The 22,980-nt window shown below is 41.2% G+C and overlaps 1 protein-coding gene across 4 annotated transcripts in view; it reads right to left on the reverse strand.

The window, feature by feature from the left end:
- Window positions 1-22,980, reverse strand: part of FGF13 (fibroblast growth factor 13) — a 499,719-nt gene that overhangs the window by 45,600 nt on the left and 431,139 nt on the right. For 3 of the 4 annotated variants that reach the window (XM_070044730.1, XM_030844968.2, XM_060292801.1), the window contains 2 exons: window positions 19,215-19,325; window positions 13,506-13,609 (listed from right to left, as the gene is read on the reverse strand). In XM_070044730.1, the coding sequence (XP_069900831.1) occupies window positions 13,506-13,609; window positions 19,215-19,325 (215 nt within the window). Of the gene's footprint in view, window positions 1-13,505; window positions 13,610-19,214; window positions 19,326-21,234; window positions 22,164-22,980 lie in introns of those variants that run through there. The other variant, XM_030844969.2, reaches the window with a different exon arrangement.

The following is a 22,980-nucleotide window of genomic DNA, read 5'->3' on the forward strand; positions in this document are numbered from 1 at the left end:
CTTGAAAACACCAGATGAAGTTTGAGATCCGTCAGGCTGAGGACTGCTGAGCCATTTAAAAATCAGGATTTAATTACTAATAGATGCTATTTACTCAGGAAATCAGTGGGTTGGTATCTCAAACTATTATGACACATTTCATATAGAGAGATCTCTATACAAATGATAGCGAGGTCTCGGTAGAATTTCTTGGATTACTGAAATCTGGGTTTGATGAAATCTATATACTGCTAGCTAGAAAAATTATATCATATTAAAGGGATGACTCAGAAACTGTACGAATGACACGTATACTTCAGGATTAAGCAGTTACACATAGAAAAATGCTAGAATGTATGTTTGTAAAGCCTCTCAAAGGATGACTTAAGTCACCATTCAACGATGCATAACAACACTCCAGGAAATAACAATAATAATAAATACTCAATTAGGCATGGATGGTTAAAGCAAAGTAAAAATCCAAACCCACTAACTGTCCATCTTCTTTCAGCATGCTTTTGTTTTCTTCATAACAAGGAATAAATTTTATTTGGCAATTTATTATTTTAATATCGTTCAAATTTAAGTATTTTTTATGTTTTAAAACGCAACAACATGTCTACAATTACCTTCTACTATGGAGAGTAAAGTTGGGTTTTGGTGAATGGCAATTTTTTTTAATCTTTATTTTATATTGGAGCATAGTTGATTAACAATGTTGCGTTAGCTTCAGGTGTACAGCAAAGTGATTCACTTATACATATATATGTATCTATTCTTTTTCAAATTCTTTTCCCATTTAGGTTATTACAGAGTGTTGAGCAGAGTTCCCTGTGCTATACAGTAGGTCTTTGTTCGTTATCTATTTTATTTATTTATTGTTTTAACATCTTTACTGGAGTATAATTGCTTTACAATGGTGTGTTAGTTTCTGCTGTATAACAAAGTGAATCAGCTATATGTATACATATATCCCCATATCCCCTCCCTCTTGCGTCTCCCTCCCTCCCACCCGCCCTATCCCACCCCCCTAGGTGGTCACAAAGCACTGAGCTGATCTCCCTGTGCTATGTGACTGCTTCCCACTAGCTATCTATTTTACATTTGGTAGTGTATATATGTCCATGCCACTCTCTCACTTCGTTCCAGCTTACCCTTCCCCCTCCCCGTGTCCTCAAGTCCATTCTCTACGTCTGCGTCTTTATTCCTGTCCTGCCCCTAGGTTCTTCAGAACCATTTTTTCTTTTTAGATTCCATACATATGTGTTAGCATACGGTATTTGTTTTTCTCTTTCTGACTTCACTCTGTGTGATAGACTCTAGGTCCATCCACCTCACTACAAATAACTCAGTTTCGTTTCTTTTTACGGCTGAGTAATATTCCACTGTACATATGTGCCACATCTTCTTTATCCATCCATCTGCTGATGGACACTTAGGTCAGCATGCTTTCTTACATCAGCATTTAGTCAGTACAGTAACCACCCTATCACAGCACCGATCAAATCTCATTATGGTTCCAATTTTTAAACTCAGGCAGCTCACAATTATCCTGACAAAAATGCCAAGTACTTCCCTCTCCCAAAAGGAAGATCGACCATATAAAAAGACTATTGTATAAATGCTTCTATATTTGCCATTTAAAAAAAAACCACTTTGTCAAATATTCTGACAGAAAATTCTAAGTAAATTAACAGGAGAGCCTGAGCTTTAGGTATGTGATCGAACAATCTAAAACCTGTTTGCAGAGCTACCTGTATGAATATTCGCACAAATGGGCAAAAAAAAAAAGCAATGATGGTAAACTTATTTGAAAAGATCTGCCATCGTACAATCTCCTCTACTGACTCATTGAATTTCTGCCATATTACGGCAGATCTTTACCACTACGGTGGGAACAGGGATTACGGTGCCTGGGCCAGGTGCTCCCACACTGTTGACCCCTGAGGTTGGAGCACCGCCATTACAGCCTACTCAGAATTTCAGAGAGTACTAATAACCTTGTGGAAGAAAGAGTGTTTCCTTTTTCATACTGGGTCCCTGAAACTAACAAGACTGAGGTGTCCCCGGCTGTCAGAAGGAAAGTTCTGAAACAAACCTAGACCAGAATTGTTTCAAAAACATCTGGAATTCTTCTATTTCTTTACTGTTATTACTCCTCACCAGTTTGCTTGCATCCTTTGGATGTTTGGGCGGTACACAGTTACAAGAACAACACTACCATCCAGCCAGCTGGTTGCCAAACTGCCTCTCTGTGTCCACACAAAGGAGCAAGCTAGGAGACCAGAGCCCTTACCTCTCCGACAGCAGGAACCATGGAAATAGAATGGACTTGAGGACACGGAGAGGGGGCAGGGAATGTGTTATAGATGTTGAAAGACAAACAAACAAAACAAAACACCCCCACCCTCACCTTGATGCTGAAATCCACCAGTCTTGCCAAGGCTTGAGAGGTTCAAGGCAGCTGCCGTTGAGGATTGGCAAATAAAAGGATGAATTACGGAGTGGAAAAAGGCCCCTGTCAGAATCTGGAGAGAAGGCACACCGAAAAGGCTTCCAAATCATGTAAAATAAAACGCTGCTCTGCGTGCCCTCAGTGTGGACAGAAATCAGGCCAAGGTCCAGAGCAAAGAAAAGTACTGAGCAAAACCACCCATCGCGGTTCTGTCGATCTCTTTTCTCCAGGTTAGTTATTGGTTTGAATAAAGTCTCCTGCCTAGATCAGAGACACTGGCACTTAATGTGTTTCCTGAGCCTATTATCTTACGTGAAGTTTAAGAATTGTGAGATTCAAATACCCTTGTGACATAAATAATGCTTTGATTTATGGGCAGCCCTACTGGAAGCAGAACTTTTTTTGTCTGAGCAAATAATTCTCTTTGGGAATAGAGAAGTACAAAGAAACAAAGTCAGCTGGCTAGGTGGCTTCCCTTGCTGGTAAGGATATTAAGAATGAAAATATAATAAACAGCTTTAATAAATGTGCTTTTTATCCACTTGCTGTCTCTAGTGTTAAACGCCTCTCTAACCAGCCATCTAATCAGAGAGAAATGGTCCCTGAGTAACAGGGATCTCAGAGCAAGAGGAGATGGGAGCGTCAAAACCTCGCTCCATTTCCTCAACAGTGATGAAAATCACTGGTAGGAAATGAATTCCATTCTGGATAAATGAGCACTTGGTATTCACCCAAAGATCGGATGTTAATATATCTTGCATATTGTAACTCCAAGAAGGCGCATCTCTATCTATGGGTCAGTATTGTTTCTCTTCGCTATGCCTACCTACTACTGCAGCATGACATTCCAGAAAAATGGAGGGGAAGATGTCCCCATGTCATTGTCCAAACACGTGAGTTTGACTCTGATATACCTTGAAGCTTTGGTTGGTTGAATCCACTGTAATCCATCTGTTACCCAGGTGGGAGATTTTTTTTAAAGAGTTGCACATCTATAAAACTTCTAAAGCACTTCAACTTATATCTTTTCTTGATATAACTGAAAACCATTTTCCCACTGCATTCAAGTTTACCTTGCTAGGACATATAAACGTGGTCTTAATGTGGTCTGCTGAACACTATGGTGTCAATCACCCAATATATATTCAATACAACTGGTAAATTTCCATAATGATGCCCCCCTACTCACCCCCATCCCCAAGGACGTTCGAATTGTTTCCCTATACGGATTTGCTTACAGTGAGTTCTAGACTAAAAATAGCATTGCCAGGCTGTGGAAGTTGGGGAGAAACAGTTTATGCTGATCCGTCCAGTAGATCAACTGTTAACAGTTAGGGCTCTGAACTTAGGACGAATTCCATGTGCAATGTAAACTCCAGTCATTGTCAGTAGAGATCAATGTGATCATTGGGCTGCCTAGTACCTTGTGGATGTTCCACAGATATCTGGTCACTGATTGGTTGATGAAGCTCCTGGACCATTTCAGGCCCAGATGTGTGACTGGGCTTTCTGAGACTGGAAGAATGGAGGGAGTTTTCAGGAAATCTTTACTTGAAAGGTTATGATAACACAACATTGTAAATCAACTATACTCTAATATAAAATAAAATTTAAAAATAAAAATAAATAAATAAAGGTTATGATACAGTATAGAAACACTCAGCTTCAGATCTCCCCGAGGCTCTGCCTCTAACTTCTTCAGCGCAAAGGGTCTGCAAAGTGTTAACACTTGTATTACAGGAAATCATTGTTATGATGTGGGCAGGAACCAGGGAATACCGTATACAATATTTTGGAGATTCTTTAATCAGACCAACAACCAACCATTTTTGTTGTTGTAGCCTTGCTGATTTTGTGACCAGATTATAGCAATGGATTTGTTAGGCACAGGATTTTTTGTTATACTATTTGCTATATACAATGGAGTTTTACCTGTTGGCATCTCACTTCTGAAAGCTATCACTGTCGTTTTCTAGTGTCTCTTTGTCAATTATGAGACTATTATGGGATGATTCACACCCTCCCTCTGTTAAGCATTTTTCATTCTCTGTATTATTATAGTCTACATTCTAACACCTTGGGGCAGTTATTTACATTTGACTTTTCCAAATCTCTATAATAACTTTTTTCTCAGGTAAAAATGGACATCATCTCTCATTTTGGCTACTCCTGTTTTATGCTGAGCCAGAATTCCTATAGAGCCTACATCTGAGGCTCTTATGGAAGGGGATGTTATATATCATGGCTACTGGCTGTATGTAAAATCTTTCCAAGAAATGAATTGAGGCTTTTCCAGTACTTTCACTTCCAGGAATGTCAAAAGCAGTTAGTATCAGAGTATCTGATGAACAACTTAAGCAGAATTTTAGCACAGACGTGTTATCTATTCACACATTCAGCCTGGGCAAAACATATTAAATATATTAGTCGGGGGCTTGCCAGTTATTAACCTTGGTTACAGCTATTACAATGATCAGAGAAATGCTTTCATTTAAAGTTTCCCTGTTCAGAAGTCACAATTCCCTTTAAGCGGTGTAACCATTGAAACCAGTGCTATTGCCTTCATTTTTTTTCTCGTGTCTCAGTAATTCACTTTCTTATGTAATCTTGAAACGTTAACACTTGAGAGAATGCATGAAAAGTTATAATTGGGCCCTTTCACGTATTTTAAATATTCAAAAGCCTTGACAGAAATAATGTGATTTTTCTTTACTTTTTGTTATACGCATCTTTATTAATTATTTTAATGAATATTTATTTAAAAGATAATTTTTGCTGGGTATTGCTCTATGTCTAAGAAGGGGGTGGAGAAAAATAAAACCAGTTATTACTTAGTGAGCATAGGATTTGGCAGGTAAACTATTTTAAAATATTTGAATTTCACGGAAGAAAAAGGATAGCAAGAAAAAGGGTCTTGATGGGCTCTGTGTTTTTCTATCACATGGTGGATTAAAATTATACAAACAAGAAGGCAGGGACTAAAAACAATGTCTGCACCAACACATGAGATTCACTGAATGATTAAAGGAAATACAGCTAAAAAGTCTTATTTGCTCTGTTTTATAAAGCTATCAAGCATTACAGAATATGTTGCCAGAGCAATCTCTAAAGGTATTACACGTTCAGTGCAGGGTATGTATTTAAAACAGAATTATTTTAGGAATTCCAAAATAACTCATCCCGTAATAGCAACAGAGCAATGAGCATAAGATTGGTTTCTTCCATTTGTCTTTCGTGTATGTGTGTTGTATGCGTGTGCATATACGTGTACGTGTGTGCATTATCTCCTTATATCTGGTTTTACTGGCTAAAATTCTTCTTTGTTATTCTTGCCAATTATTTTATTCTTTAGCTCCAACAGACTGGCTTTTTTCCTACAACTATGAATTTAGCTTCTGAGTTAAAGCCATGAGACACTCTTTTAAATATGTACCCCATGACCTTTCATTTGGATTATTTTTTCAACTTGGCCTCAAAAACGCAATACAGAGCCAATCTTACTCTATTTAGCCATGACTACTACTGTCTCCTTGATTTCTGAGGAAGTATCATCATCGGTCATTTTTTCCATCTAAGAAACTAAGACCTTCACCCGGAATAATTTCTCAGTTTGGTCATTATTTTTTTTTTTTTACAGAGAGCATAAAGAGAAGGCCCTTGACTTTGAAGGCACAACCAACCAGAGTCATCTAATTTCACATCCAAATAATGTCAAGCTAGATTTTCTTTCACATTTGAATGCAACTTCCATTAACTGCAAAGAGAACTAAACATGTGAAATAATCTGTGACTTGGGAAATCTATTTTGGGTTTGAAAATTATGCTGATTCACTGGTATTCTGAAGGAATATCTAAGACGAATACAGAAAGTTTGGTATATTTTTCAATACAATAATTGTAATGACCTCTAATTCAATAGCACCAACACAATAACTACAAAAGCCTCTTTAAAACATAAAGCTTGTCTGCTTGAGCTTAGCAGAGCCATTCATTAGCAAATAAAATCTGCTTGTTTTCTCTGCTTTTCTTCCTGTAAAATAATTCCGTGTCTACATTTTCCATTTTTAGTGATACCACTCAGAAATAGGGGTGTATGTGTACAATTACCCTTACAATCCATTAGTCTGAACTGAAAATGCCCATCAAAATTGTTTAACCCCATAGCCACTGAAAATGAAAAAGTTTTCTAGATGTAGGTACCAAAATTGGGAATCTACGTTTTCAGAGTCAACATTTTTTAAATTTTATATTAAACAAATCAAATTCAACAATTTGTGAATTAACTGAAATATACAAATAAGCTAATGCTGTAAGTTAGAAGTTAGAATTTATTTGTGTCTACTCGTTTTGCAGGGGGGTGATATATATGATGGCTACTGGCTATATGCAAAACCCGTAACGATCATTTTCTTCTATATTGGATATGATAGCGCTCATGTTCATTTTAAATATATTTCCTTTTATAATTGAGTCAATCCCACCTCCTTAAAGAGCTGTAATGTTTAAACCAGTGCCCTTGCATTTAATTCTACTGAATTTATAAGTCTCTGTGATAATAACCCCAGAAGTTAAATTATACGAACTTGCTGATACACAGATTTGACATAACTCAAACATTTTACATGCTACAAATGTTTGCTGGGAGAACATTCATCACTCTGAAATGATCGATGAATTCATCTAAATTTTAACATCCTTTCTGTACTACAATATGGTCTTGAGCTGTGAAGCTGTATCACTGAAAATTAGATCTTAAACTGTCATACACTAAAATCAGAGGAACTAAAGAAACCTGCAAATGAGTAAGGTCGCAGTTGACAGCGAAATGTCCTGAACATCTGAGGCATGTTAACATAAACCAAGACCCCACACATAGTATGAAATCAAAACATGTATCAGAACTGATTTTAATTCACCTGGACGATTTAAACTAACTTTCCATTAAGTAATGGTATGGAAGCCCAGTGACTAGAATGGTGAACCCAGGAAATCCTTGCTGTTGGATCCTATTTTCTATGACACTTGTTCATCTGGGGAAAAATGTGTTAAATTTTCTCTACTTCAATTTAGCTATCAGTAAACTTATATGGCCTATCTAAAAAAACAATGGTCATTTCTCAATTTATTGACTAATTATCTTATTTTTCTTAAGAGATTTGGGATACCTGAAAATATAATGTTAAAAGCTGGGTTCTTCAGAGCAGGTATTTACTCAAAGTGTCTCCCAATGGATTGTTTACTAGGTACAATAAAATAAAATAAATTTTAAAAAGCAAGAACTACACAGTGGAAAATCAGTCAACATCTTGAATGGATCATCAAAATTAACATCTGTGAGGGGAGAAGAAACTTGCTAAGTTTAAGCTAAGTAAAAATAATTCAATAGAGAAGGAAAATATGCCCCCTTAGTTCAGGTTCAAAGTCTGCCTGGGGCCCTGGGATCAGTAACACACACTGCCTCATTCCCATGGCATCAGGCGGACTCTCAGAGAGACCTGCTTCCTGGTCTTGCATCTAGTTTGCTCTGATAGTCCCAGGACCATAAAACACAGCAGTGAAATCACTCCTAAAAGCCCTCTCTAGAAATATCTGAATGGAAAAGGTTTACTTGTCAAAGGATTTCTACTTGTCTACACATGTTAGCTATCCCAACAACAACCCAAGCAGCACAGTGTACTCTGGAAATGGAAAACTAGTGTTGAAGAACAGGAAATAATTAGGCAGGGAAAAATGCTGCTGCCAAGTTCTGGAATATTCCAAAAGCAGAAGAAAATGCTTTGGGCTCAGCTTTGAATCTTTATTATCTTGTTTCTAATATCTGTTATTACTCCTCTATTAAGATAGTTACTAGGACATTAATAACATTTTTACATTTAAGACTCTTGTTTTCCTATAGCGAATGTTCCTTTATTTCAAGCAGTTTTGAAATACATATTACAAATGGCTTTATACTATTAAGTTTTCAGGAACTCTCAAAAGCTTGTGTCCAACTCATTATTCTTAGTAAAGGAAAACCAAAGGTATGAACAAAGTTCTCTATACACAATGAGTAATAATTTCCTTACAGTTCTAGAAAGACGTAGTTATATCATGGACAAAAGTAAATATGTTATGAAATAATGGCTAATTATGAGTCTCTGTGCCACAGATGGTTTCTCACTGCCACTTGAGCCTACATCAAGTCTGTCCCCCATGGCAACAAGGAAAAAAGGGAGGGGGAAGGGTGCAAGAATCCTGAGATTAATCATGGAAAGCAAATTGCTATCTCTGTAGCAATTACAATGTGGAGGTATTGTTTCTTTATTTAATGACCAAAGGGGGTAAGAAATGGTAAAAGTGTAAAACTGAATTTAAAAGAAATCGAGGAGAAAAAAATAAAAGAAATCGAGGGATGTAGAAGCAGAAATGCAAAAGAAGATAGAAAAAAAGAAAAGGAAATAGAATAAGGAATCTCTCTGAAGGATCAGCATTTTCTTTCATCTCAAGAAACAAGCCTTTAGAAATGTAAAGGCAATTTGTTTACAAGAACAGAAAAAGAAGGTCAGCTTCAGAAATTTCAGATATAGGACAAAAGTGCCTGTAAATTCATGGTTTCTGACTTCATTGCGGGGGTGGGGGGCAGTTCTCAGTGCTATTCAGCAATCATTTTTCTTAGTTGTCTATCAGTGGTTTTCAACCCAGGCTACACATTAGAATCATCTGGGGAGCTTTGGAAAATACTACTGCACAGACTCCACCCTCAGATATTTTGATATTATTGGTTCGTGTTTAGCACAGAGAATGGAATTTTCTTAAAGGTCCTCAGGTGATTCTAATAGGTAACTAAGCTTTGTGAACTATCATCTGACTAGGGGGGTCAAGAAACTTTTTTTGGTAAAGGACAAGATAGTAAGTAATTTATGCTTTGTGGGCCACAAGGGCTCTTGTTGCAACTATTCAACTCTGCTGTTGTATCGCAATGGCAGCCATAGACTTTTGAATGGGTGTAACTGTGTCCCAATAAAACCGTATTTACAAAAAGAGGTGGTAGGCTGGATTTGGCCCATGGGTCACAGTCTATCCACCCCTGGTCATTAGACTGTTTCCCCTCCCCTTTCCTAAAACAGCTGTTCCAAACCGTCACCTATGTCCTCCCTATGCCTGATTTTTGGCAGATGACTCTCTTTCCTGGTTCAGTGGGAAAATACAGGTCATCTGGCTAAAAATTCTTCAACTTCCTTGTCCATCACCTGCAGACTTAGTACACCTACGTCCGCATCTGTCCTCATCTCTTTGCCTCCTGTTGTAGAAACAGCATCATCTCTTCAAGGTGAATCTAATCCTCTTACTTCTACTCAGTTCCATCACTCTCTCTGACTCCTTTGGGACCCTACTCCACAAAGGGTCCCATCTCCTATGTCTTTAGCATCTCCCTCGGTACTAGCTCTTGCCCTTCAGCTAACAAATATATTCAAGAGTTTAAACCAAAGAACCCTCAAAGCCTTCTTCAATCCCATGTCCTCCTCTAAATACTCACCCATGTCTCCCTTTCCCTTAGAAAGTCTACACCTACTGCCTCTGCCTCCTCTCTTCCCATTCATTCCTCAAGTCACTGCAGTCTGGCTTCTGTCCCCACTACTCCACAGACAGTGCTCTTGCCAAGACTGCTGAAGACCTTCATACGGTGTATTCCTAGTTCTTGTTTTACTTGTTTTCTCCGAAGCTTCTGACATTGTTGACTCTTCTGAAAACTCTCTCCCCACTTGGTTTTTGCAATGCTATGATATCTGCCACAATTCGTTCTTTTGCTGCTGGCCGCTTCCATGCTAGTACTGTCTAATATTATTCGACAGACTCTCTTTTCTCCTTACGCTATGTATTCCTCAACTCTTCTCGTGGCATCAACCACCACCTACATGTGGTAACTCCCGCATTTTATCTCTAGCTCACATCTCTTCCTCAAGCTCTAGGTTCATATTTTCAAACATCTATGTCAAGCTGTACTCAGGTATCTTTTTTTTTCCCCCCAATCTGTAGTTTTTCCTTTATTCTCCATCTTGGTTAATAGCTCACCATCAACTCAACTGCCAAAGGTAAAATTCTCACTCTCCCTCAGGGACCCTAATAACCACTGCTGTGCAAATTTTAAAAAATGTCTACCTGAGGATACTTTATTTCCATCTGTGCAGTAAACGGCAACTATACATGTTCAACCATACATGGTGTTCCTACTCTCCCTCCAAATCCAGTCAGCCACCAAATCCTCACGATTCTACCTCTGAAATGCCTCGCAAATCCCTCTCCATTCAGCCATTGCCACTGAAAATGTTCTAAGGCAGCCCTTAGTCAGCCCTCACCAAGATAATTTTCAATAACCTCCTAACAGATCTTTCTACTTGCCCATATCAGTAGCCTCTACTTCCTTTTCTTATTTTTGCTTCCTCCCTAAGGTCTTTGTCCAATCTTATTTTCTCTTTGTTAACAAAACTGCGTACAGTATTTCAGTAGCAGAAGTGCCACGGTTTTATGTAAGGGAAGCTTTCCCTTTGGTGACCCTCTCTTCCTGATGAAGCAAGATATTTCATTTAGCTTTTTGGTCTTGTGTTGTTGAAGTCACTAAGACAGACAATATCCTGAGAGAGTCTGAGTACTATATATATATTTTTTACTTTTATTTATTTATTTTTTTTGCGGTACGCGGGCCTCTCACTGCTGTGGCCTCTCCCATTGCGGAGCACAGGCTCCGGACGTGCGGGCTCAGCGGCCATGGCTCACGGGCCCAGCCGCTCCGCGGCACGTGGGATCCTCCCAGACCGGGGCACGAACCCGCGTCCCCTGCATCGGCAGGCGGACTCTCAACCACTGCGCCACCAGGGAAGCCCAATATTTTTAAAAAGATGATAATAAATGGAGTACCCACTGAGGATAGTGATCAACGTGGTGATGGGACCCCAAACCACAATCAGTAAGAAGTAATGAGAAGAACTGGGTAATTTATCCTGGAGAAGATTCTGATTCTTTCCTGGAGCAGACTAATTTGGGTATTTCTTCCTCTACGAACTCTAGGATTATCAATCAGACATCTCTCCTCCTTAAAGAAAACCTCGTTTCTTTTCCTTAATAGGAAACACTTACTTAAGGTTTCCCTTCCTTAATAGGAAATGCATACAAAGTGGTCCACATTTTGCTGTATATTGGCCTGCCCACCAAAGAAAGGCAGCCCACCCATCTACAATGCTGATTCCCCTGGAAAGCCTTCCTTAGAAATGAGCTCACGTTGACATTTACCATCTGCTAGAATAACGGTCAACTTGAATGGTAGGCTATGAGTTTTTGACATCAATTCCCTACATGTAATACTGCATGCCCTCATTTTCTTGAGTGGGAGCACGTGACATACTGCCTAACTTACATGCCATTTTCTCATTTTAACTTACATATTATTTGCCAACTGTTTTAAAAAATTTACTGTTGCCAGATTTTTAAAAAATCAACCTTTCTCATCAGGGCACCGCAATGGTGACCACACAGCTCAGTGAAATTCCGGATGCTTTACCAGCAATGATTTCCTACGCCATCCGGTATTTACCTTCTCCAAAGTATGCCCTGTATATTCCATTTCCTTCCCATACCTGCATAGTAGTTGCAGAAAGCAGTCATTTATTTTATGAAAAACCTACCTTTGCACCTGGTCCTGATGAGGTAGTCTGTTGATCTAAATGAGGTTAATTAAAATCCTTTGTTACTAAATTATCTTAATGCACAAATCTGAAAGACAAATCCCCTTTCCTATCGTTTATAATAATGGCCATGTATTAATAAAGTGACAGATGTCATGAAGTTCGCAATAAACTCAAATCTTGCATTTGTAAAAAAGAATAAAACCCCTACATTTATTAAACAACAAGACAGTTGAAATGGCCTGATAGGAATGCTGATCGTGATCAGGATTTGAAGATTACGCTTCCAATCTTTTATTGTGGAATCTGAAATGCACTACCCAGTTTACCAAATGAATAGGCCCTTTGGTCTCACTCTTCTCCCGCCCCTCTTTCCCATCTTGGTCTCTGAAAAACAGAGTTATGACATGGTTTCACCAGGTCTGAGAGTCTTTCTACATACCTGGCTTTGAAATAAATTTAAGGAACAGACCAGGGCAAGAGTGTTTAAAGGTAACCAGTTTTGCAGTTGGAGGAATAGATTTCTCTAGTCATGGTAATAGCCTACTTCAAGGCTATCTAGAAGGAAGTTTGAGAAGCAATTTTCTCCATTTTTAACATCTTATCCTTTTCTTAGAATATATGAAGTTCAAAACAAAGATTAAAAAATATTCACATATTAAGTGGTCTCCTGTACTCTGTATCTAGATCTACTGCTAAGAATAAAATCCTAACCCTGGTACTGTACCATTTCTGCCTATGTTTAAGTGTAAAAATTTTAAAAGTTTAATGTGGCCCCAGGTTCCTAGCTGAACTGTTGCCTACATTGTTTATAAATTTCTTGGAAAAAGTTTCATTTTGTACTCTGTACATTATAAACTTTTAAGAAAAGGCAAGCAGGAATTTGCAAGGAGAGATTGAACTGTGCTTGATGGAAAAACAGAATTTAAAGTAGAGACAGCAAATGTGACCTAACTGAACTGAATATAAGATACAGAAACACTTCTAAAACTGTTCTTTATGTCCTAGAGTTGATTTGAGGATGAGGTTTCATTAATTTCTTTAGGAGTAAACATGGATAAATATATGTTGAACTGAGTTATAGAAATGGCTTTGCTTCCCACAGCTGCAAAGCACTACAGCAAGACAGACCATTATATCATATGCTACACAAAATAACAACCCATATGCCAATGTATGCAAAAATGTGTAATGAATCTTTGAATTTTATACCCCAAATGCTAGCTTCAGATGATTAATTAGTGATAGACATAATTTTCACTGGAAATTAATGTCTTTTCAAAGATATTTCCATCCAGACCACTCTTCCTCAAATCACACAAATCTGCAATGATAACACATATGCAGCCTATTTCACTTCGTATCAGGTGAAAACTAGAATAATCAAAACATGAACACAGTGACAGGCTTACCGAGGTGTACAGGTATCCCTCGCTGTTCATTGCCAAATACAGCTTGGTCTGAACTCCTTGAATAGCCACCACTCGAAGACCCACAGGGATGAGGTTAAACAGAGCTGCAACCAAACAGAATGTGAAAACAAGGTTAGGATTTCGAATTCCATAGCTTTTCAATGTTTCCAGCAGGACTGTCTGGTCTTCCAAAAGTAATGTGTGCTTGGTAGGAATATTCATATATATATATATATATATATATAAAAATATATATAACTCCAGATAGATAGGGCCTCTTCTACCTTTCAGTATTTTTTTTTGTTTGTTTTTTTTGCGGTACGCAGGCCTCTCACTGTTGTGGCCTCTCCCGTTGCGGAGCACAGGCTCCAGACGCGCAGGCTCAGCGGCCATGGCTCACGGACCCAGCCGCTCCGCGGCATGTGGGATCGTCCCAGACCGGGGCACGAACCCGTGTCCCCTGCATCGGCAGGCGGACTCCCAACCACTGCGCCACCAGGGAAGCCCCCTTTCAGTATTCTTGATTCATGGTTGCAGTCATACAACGGGGACTATAGCTACATATTTTTAAACACCCCGGAGAAAATGGAAGACAATTCCATGGTTTGTATAGTGTTGGAGGTGGGAAATCTTGATGCTTCTGTAAAGATCCAGTTCCAGGAATTGGTCTACATATTAAATAGCTTTATTTTCAACCAGCCAAGGTTTTAAACTGCTCCCTTAGACAACTGCTGAAATTCAGACACAGATATGATCTATCAGCTGGGGAGAGATTCCTAGAATCTTAGAAAAGACACTAGTCCAACTCCTTCACCTAAATTATCTGTATTATTTCCGACGCAAGCACAAAAAAAGAGTTCCAGGCCTTGAAAAAAAAGGAGTCTTACGTTCCCACAGTAGTATTTCTTAAAGAACATTTTCTAAGATTGGGTTGAGATAGGTTGTCTTTTAGTCTCTGGGAGCAAAGGTTATAGGAATAAAAACAATGAACTTGAGAGGTTTATTTATTTCATTTTTTTTTCCTAAATAGTTGTAAGTGGGCAGCTGGCTGGTGCCCAGGAGGCCTTCATTTCTCCATTTGAAGGTCTGATTGCGTGAAACTTACACCCCGGCTCTCCTCACAATCACACACCACTCACTGGATGAAACCAGTGGGCGTCTTCCCCCTACCAGCTGTCTACTCCCTCCTACACCAGGAATAAAAATAAAACAGTACATTTTTAAAACGTAGTGCTTGCCACACACATCTTTTGAAAATAGCCTGTGCACCTTTCTCTCAAGAGTCCTAGACCAATGTTGACGATTTTTGCCTTGGTGTGTAAGTTTATGGAGGATGATAAATTGGTCTGCTATCATTCCTGTGAACGAGAACGTAAAGCAGTCACCCCGTGGGTAAGAATAGTTTCTCTCAGATCTCTTATCTTGGTGTATGTATATTCTACTACAGTAGGTGGGGTTACAGAGTTGAGAAATATTAATGAAGAACTCAATATTCCTTGGTGAGCCTACAATGTACCTTTCCCTTAAAGTCAGCGCGTCACCAGAGAGGAGCTAGGACATTGTACGGTTCAAAATACAAGTGTTCCTACCACACGCCACTGATGGCATTTCATTCAATACTCATCATATTTGAAGCTGTGCCCTTCTGCTATGTGAGGTGAAGGAAAGTAATTGCACAGACTGCGAGCCAGGATCTAATGCTATATTTGACCATGCAGTGCCCAGGAATGAAGTCTGATCTCATTGAGCATGTCACGTATACGTTCTATCTCTTTCTGTTGATGGTACCTTGCTCACGGCAGGTGCTCAACACACATTTGTGGACTGCTAGCAATCTGCATGGTGAAACCATGATAATATTACATTTTGGGAATGTAATAGATCACAATCCCATTATATAAAAGCTCATAGTTTTAAATTCTGATATCTAAAAAACCAAATGAGACCAAACAAAAACCTCCATATGGGTTTGGCTTAAAAGCCAAACCACTAGACAACTAGAACACCAGTGCATGTCTGAATCCTAGTTTAGTCAAACTAATAGATGATAACAGATGATAGATGACAGGTAATAAAGGGCGCTCAGAATTGTTTCTAGAACTTCAATTTTTACAATATTCTGAACCTTCTTAGTTCTCTGAATGCAGGTGGTAACCAGCAAAAAACAGAGAAAGAGAGAGAGAGAAATATTTGATTTTCACCGTGTGCCCCAACTCCTCTCTGATGTGGGTTTTAATGGGCAATAAAATGCTTAAGTCCCAAACATCAGATAGCAGTAGGAGGAAGAGAAGCAAAGAACATCCGTAACCCATGCCCGGCATTATGTATTCCTGAATAATGGTATGAACTCTATAGCGGCCATGGATTTTTCACTACGTACCATAAATTTCTGTGAAGCCTGATTCAGAAACAAAAAATACCACTCTAAAATAAAAAATTGAAGAGAGCAGCAAAAGTGGAGAGTGACGGGTGATACCAGTCCAATCTTTTTTCTTTCGACATTCAAGATAGATCATAAAACAGGTTTGTTTCAAGTCTGTCTAAAGGGACAGTATTTCCAGATAAAAATGCAAAGAAATTACATCAAGGGTGAGCTTGCACAGGTTCAATATTCTCCAATATGCCTTTGCTTCTCTAAGTCTGGAGTACTTCATGGACTTAAGATATTATTTTGATTAGGATGAAAATATGCTGAACATGAAAACAATTGATTTTATTTGTGTATCTAAAACACATTCATTAAACACCTAATATCTTTTTCCATTTCTGCCAAAATTTTGAAGATTTTAATAAGTAAAAGGACCTTCGTTTCTTGTTTTCTGTTGTGTCTACGTAAAAACAAACTCCTTCTACCTCGAAGGGACCATTTTTCTCAGAGATGTGCACACAGTTGGCACTCAGTGTTTGCCGAATACGAAAGCGAGGCCATCCTTTTTTTATCAGTTGGGTTAAGATCAATTTCTCAAAGGGAGTAATTTAAAAAGTATATATTAATGTAGATTGGAAAGAGCTGACCCATTGAACTGGTAACACTACTGGAGTTTTGAAAGGAAAGCTGCCTATTCTAACATCGCCCTCATTGAACCCATGGCAGATATAATAAAACCACTCCCTTGAAATGTCTATCATCTTTTCCTTTTCAGGGGGCAATAGATAATTTACAATGGTTGACTTGCTCATGATGAGAGTTTATCGGACTAACATTTATCATTGTACTAAAGCTACCTAAGGTCAGCTTGAATGCATAACATCAAACATATGTTTTCAGAAACAGATGTATCTGGGTAAACGTGAACTGATTTGTTTTACCATGATCTGGCTTACCGTGTCAGAATTAAAGTATCATAAAATCAACCACGTTGAATTAAGCGAGAAAAAAATGAAAAATCCTAAAAATTAATAAAAATATAAACATAATACCAGGAATGCATATTAAGGAAACAGTATTAAAATGAAAAAGTGATAGTTGGGAAAAAAAACTTGTATTTTTGTTCCACTCATTTAAAATAATTAATTAAATAATGAATGCCAAGAAAATTGCTTGGCTTGGGGAAAAAAAGAAGCCATCTGCATGGCTAAACTTCCATTTTAATGATGATCATTTTAATGATCACTTTAACCATTAAACATTCTTGTTTCATGATGACTTACACCCTACAGTGTACTTAAGTGGGAAGAAACGCTAGCTCTCTGGCCCCTGGTTATACTTGGCAGCATGGGTAGAGTGAAGCCCCACAGACCTGCTATTTATTTTGAGATACTTTTCATCTGTATGCTTCATGTGATGGTAATACCATCAGCTGACTCACCTCTCATTATTTCATTGTGTCTAAACACAGGTTCTGTCTCTTTAAAGGCCTGACAATATCATTAGTATACAGAAATGCCATGCATATCAGTCAGTTATAAGACAACTGAAAGGCACAAGCTATGCATATGCAAGAATTGAAAAGTAAAACCCACTACCTGATTCCACACTTAAGAAATGGAGCCTTGATTTACATACATATATGTGTGTGTGTCTGTGTGTATATATCTATGTGTGTGTAACATCCTAAAATGACTACATACACAGTGTGATCTTGATGCGTGTGCCATATTGCTGTTTATAAACAAATGAATTGTCTGAGTTTTTTTTTTTCCCTTTTCAGGAAACGCATGTGAACACTGGACCCAAAATAAGTTTTTCACTGATTTCCATCTGCAAAAAAAGTTAAAAGTAGATGGGGGAAAACCTGACCGGGTGGGGTTCATTCGCAGCTGATCGTGAACTTCCAATAATGCCCAACGAATCTGTTTTGCTGAGGCACTTTGGAAAACGGAGCAGCTTACATCCCCTAATTTCTTTCCCAAACACCGATTTAAACATACAATTTATGGGAATGTTTTATTACTGGTCATAATGGACTCATGTCTGTTACAGGAGAGCAGTAAAACCCTCTAGTTACCCTTGACTCATTTTTTTCAAATAGAAGAAAGAGTATGCATGAAAGAACATCTAGCATACTCATTGTAGAACTTCAGTACCACAACAGTAACACTGCATTTTGCAAAACAGTGCCAAAAAACTAGTAAACCATTTAAGTATAGAACTTTTTCACCCTAGGTACCAACAGAGCTTTCTTTAAGGGTAATTAAAGGTGACTTCCTCTTGAGGTCTTGCATTGGCCATCAATCAGCCCAGGAAGCTTTCTTAAAGGATGTGAAACTCTTTTAACACTCAACATTGGAACCCTTGTCTATGGCTTTGTTGTCTCTAGCCCCACATCTCTGAAAATGCTGCAGAGGACTTGTTAGCATTCAGATGGGCTTTCCCTGGCAATGGGACTATTTCTGGGAAAATAACAAAGCCTGAGGGAAATGCAATATAAATTAGGGAAAATCGGGAAGGAGTGGTGAGAGCTAGGTGGCTTAGCCTCATGGAACATTGAATAGGTCTGCAGCAACCTGCTAATTGCAAAACCCCACCAATTATTACCATTGAAGAGGGCGTTACTATTTGTGAGTTTGTTTTGATGACTCCAAATAAATAAAGCATATGTAACAAAAGGTTATATAATATCTTGGAATCACTATCCTTCAGTAATTGGAAATAAAACTGACTTTCTTTTTGATGTGTTTCTCTTTTAGGTTAACCATGATGGTCTCCAATTCGGTCCTAAGACCACGGATAAAAATAAAGCACTCAAAGAAATGTCTTTACCCACCTGTGGAGGTATCTCAGTGTTAAAATCCCAATTAGTCTGAGAGTTATCAGTGTCTGTGGAGGTGGGGGGAGCAGAAGTGAAAGCTTGTAATGATGAATTCTCCTGACATGAAACCTCTCCTCTCTCTTGGGATGAGACCGGTTCTTAAGAGTAGAGATAACCGTGCTATTTCAGGATCAGTGTGTGGGTGAGTAAATTTTCTGTGGGAAAAAAGTAATAAAATCCAAAGGACAGCCATAAATCTATCCAGATTACCATGGAGATGACATTTGGATTGTTCTTTAGAATGGTGTCAACATTATTTGCTACAGTTCACTATTCTAGATATTTTCATGTTCCCCTTCCTTTAGGTTAACCTGCTGAAACAGGATTATATAGTGTTGACTCTATTTTGGATTTGCTTTGGGAGTTAGCAAGGGTTGTTAATTTAAAAAAAAAAGAAAGAAAACACAATGTCAACAACATGCTGGGATATACTATTATTTATTTTGCAGTCACTTACTGTAAGTGCTGTCCTCATCTTTCGTGCCATCAATGGTTCCATCTGCCTGCAGCTGCAAGTGGTAACCTTGTCGGCTGTATAGTTTGGTAACTATACCCTTAAGCTGAGGCTCTGCAAGGAGAAGGATGGTTTGGATCAATTGATAAGTTGTACATATATAGTTGAAAAGACTCAGATTTCAGAACTCTAATTTCATTTAAAAATTTTAGTGGAAGAGGTCAGATGACACTTTTAAAGAGTCCCCTGAAAGAAAGAAAACAAACCAACAAACTCCAAGCTTCAGAACCAATCTCCGAACTGAAGAAACATTTGATTTCTACCTGGTAACACTGGTAAAGCCCTAAAGCTACTGACAGCAGAGACAGTTTCTGATAGCGTGTCCTTTGGCTTACAGAGTGGCACTCCATCTCATTGAGCATTCGAAATGGGTTGGCAAATGGCATATTCTGCCTTTTAACAACGTGCTACTTCTTATGTGGAAGGAAAAGGAGAAATACTAAGATGATTTAGAGTGGGTTTACCAAGCAGGGACCAAAAACACACTAGCAAAGATTTCCCTCAGAAATACCACAATTAGAATAAAGAACTCCCTCCATTCTAAGAAGGTTGAAAACGCATAAATAACCCGGAACCCCATCAAAGGACTTCTATTTAGAAAATTGAGCCGCGATACAAAAAAAGGGGGAGGGGAGAATAAAACAACCATTATCATACCCTATCGTATTAATTATCCTTAGGGAAAATGGGTGCAAAGGGCAGGGGTTTTGTTGGTGGGGAGGAAAGAAAATTAGTTCATATTTATTTTCAAATTTCGTTATCAAATATAATTATCCAAAATATTCTCAAAATGATTTTCAATTATGAATCACCATAGATTAATGAAGTGCCTCATTTATCAATAACAGCCATGTTATCCAGAATTTGCTTTTATTGAATACAGACACCTGCACTGAAATGATATTTACGTGATTATTCAGGCCACATAATCATGCTTTGCCACCGCTTAAACCTGTTTAAAAACAAGCCTAATTTACAGCTAATGCCTTAAAAACTTCGAGCGAGCAGAAAATGTGTGTCTGCATTTCTATTCCAGGATGTGTAGAACACACAAATAGCGAAATAACAGATTGTTGAATAAGTCTGAAATTCTGTGATATTTATCTAGTAAAAGGAAGGAAACAGCTTAAAGGATACATTTGGTTGAGAATAGCCAAATAAGCTGCCTCTACGCCTGAAGGTCTACCTTGACGCAACCCGACACCTCTAGCTGTGTGAATTTCCCCTGGCACCGGAATACCGCGCTACTCTTCTCACTGAACAGGCTCAAAAGGACCCACGATCTGGCTCTGAGTTTAAACTCTCTTGAATCCTGCATTTTAGTAGCAAGTAACCACAGTTTGACTAGTCTCAACCAGATCACTAAGCTCTTTGCCACAGGTTCTAGGAATCCACCCCCTTCTCTCCAGCAAATATTTCAAAGCTGCACCACAAGTCTGTCCCGATAAGCTTAAAAGTGATCAAAGAAACAGAATGCCTAGATAGCGGAAGCCCACGGCCCTTGGGGGTGGAAGCTGGAGGGGAAGGGTCAGAGCTTCGGAGGTGAAGGCAAGGGAGGGATTCCCCGGGTTTCCTGGGGTGGGGGGTGGGCAGGGGTCTGCCCAGCTCCGCGCCTGCAATTAACACGCCACTCACGCGATAGCCACGTCTGGGTCACGCCTGCCCAGAGCCCACGGGCTTGCACACATGTGGCCTGTCTGAAGCTGACTGCGCGCCCGCTGGGCAGGGTATGCCCCCAGGCTCTGCGCCTGTCCCACGGCAGTTGCAATGCAGCAAGCCTGTTACTGTTACGAAGGAGGCGAGAAAGCGACCGCTTCCCACGCACGCACACCGGCTAGGTGGCCACATCCGCACTAGATGGGCCGCCGACAAACTCACCTCCGCTTCCATCCACGCCCCCCAGCCCCCTCCACACCCGTAAAGTACGGGGGGGCGAAAAAGCCAGCCAAGAGCCCCTTCCAACCTGGTCTCCTTCTGCGCCTCTTCTTGGAGCCGAAGAGTTTGACCCGGGAAAAGACGTTTAACTTGTTCTTGTCGCAGCTGGTCTTGCCTTTGCTGGGGCTGCTGACACACTTGCAGGCGTTCGATTTCTCACGCTCCCGGGCTTGTCGCTTCTGCCGGATGAGCGAGCTGGCGATAGCCGCCGCCATGGCCACGACGCCCACCACCACCACTTCTTTCCGGGCCCCTCTCCGGGTTCGCCTCCTCCCCCCGCTCCTCCGCCGCTCGTCCGCTCGGTCTCGCGCCTCCGCCGCCTTCGTCTCCGGAGCCGGCGCTCGCCCGGGCTGCTCCGCGCTCGGGCTTCAGCCGAGGAGGGGGCTCAGCATGCCGGCCGAGCTCCTCCGGCGGTGGTCCGGATCCCGCGCGGGCTGCCGGCTGCCTGGGTCCGAGCCGACGCCACAGCCCCGGGCCGGGATCGCGGGCGAGACTGCCAGGCGGAGGCAGAGCTGCGCGAGTGCGTGCGCTCGGCCCCTGCGCCCCGAGGACACTGTGCGAGTCCAAGTGGCTCGGGTCGGAGTTTGGCGGCACCCACCGCCCGGTGCCGCGCGGCGGGGGCCGGAGGAGGGAGGCAGGCGGAGGGAGGGAGCGCGGGCGGGAGAGAGGCCGGGAGCGCGGGCGGCAGCAGGGAGGGGGGGATGGAGGAAGCGCGCGGGGGAGCGCGCCCTCGCCCTGGCCCCTCCGAGCCTCCGACTAGTCCTTGCAACTTCTTGGCCTGCCGATCGGGAAAAGTTGGCCTGTGCCAGCTTTCCGACGGGGCTCAAACAGGTAATGGCCTTGCATCTTCGCTGCCGCCGCTGCCGCCGCTACCGCCGCTGCTGCTCTGGGCGCGGCACAGACTCAGTATAGGAATTCCGTCGCCGCAGGCACCCTCCGGAAGAGCGCGACGGCCTCCCGCGGCCCCCTCCCCCGGCGGCCCCTCCCTCCCGGAGCCCAGCCCGCTGGCTCCCTGCCGCGGGCCGCCCACCCGCCCCACCCCCCAAGTCCCCGGCGGGCCGCTCGGGCTAACACCTGTAGGGGCTCAATCTCCCAAACCCTTCTCCCCTCCTCTTTCCCGAAGGAGCTTAGGGAGGAAACAGTGATGGAGGAGGCACTGGGATGAGGCAGTTGGGTTGGAGGAGCCGGGGGTTGCTTGGCGATGGGGGCGGCGGAGCGGGATGTTCCGTTAGTGTGCGACTCTTAGCTGGCCAGGTTACGCCCGGGCTGGAGCCCCCGCCCCAGGCTCGGACTCACAACACCCACTCCCCTCCAAACACACACTCGCTGAGGTTTTTCGCATGGCGACACTTGTAGCCATTGAGGAAGGAGGCCGGGGCTCGCAGACTGCTTTAGCCCCCGCGGCCGCGGCAGCAGCAGTAGCAGCGGCGGCAGCAGCAGAAGGCACTGCAGAGCTGCGCCCGCACGCCACGCTGCCACCCGGTGCTTTTTGCTGACTTTTCATTTCAGGCCAATTTGTGCGGCCCGAACCCCGTTTTTCCCCTCCACAAAACAGAATGCGCCCCCTCATCATTCTGTTCGGCTTTGGGATCCAAACAAAGAGCTCGGGTGGTGTACCACAAGCAGTATCTGGGAAATGCAGGGCTGAGCCTCTTTAAGCTCTGGCGCGTCTCCAACACCCTAACTTTCCCCACCCCCTCAAGCTCAGGCAGCCTGCCTCCCTTCAATTCAGGAATCAAGTCTGGCTTGTTGCTCACTTCGCTCAGTTCACAAG

This window comes from Globicephala melas, chromosome X (assembly GCF_963455315.2).
Source record: "Globicephala melas chromosome X, mGloMel1.2, whole genome shotgun sequence".
Lineage (NCBI taxonomy): Eukaryota > Metazoa > Chordata > Mammalia > Artiodactyla > Delphinidae > Globicephala > Globicephala melas.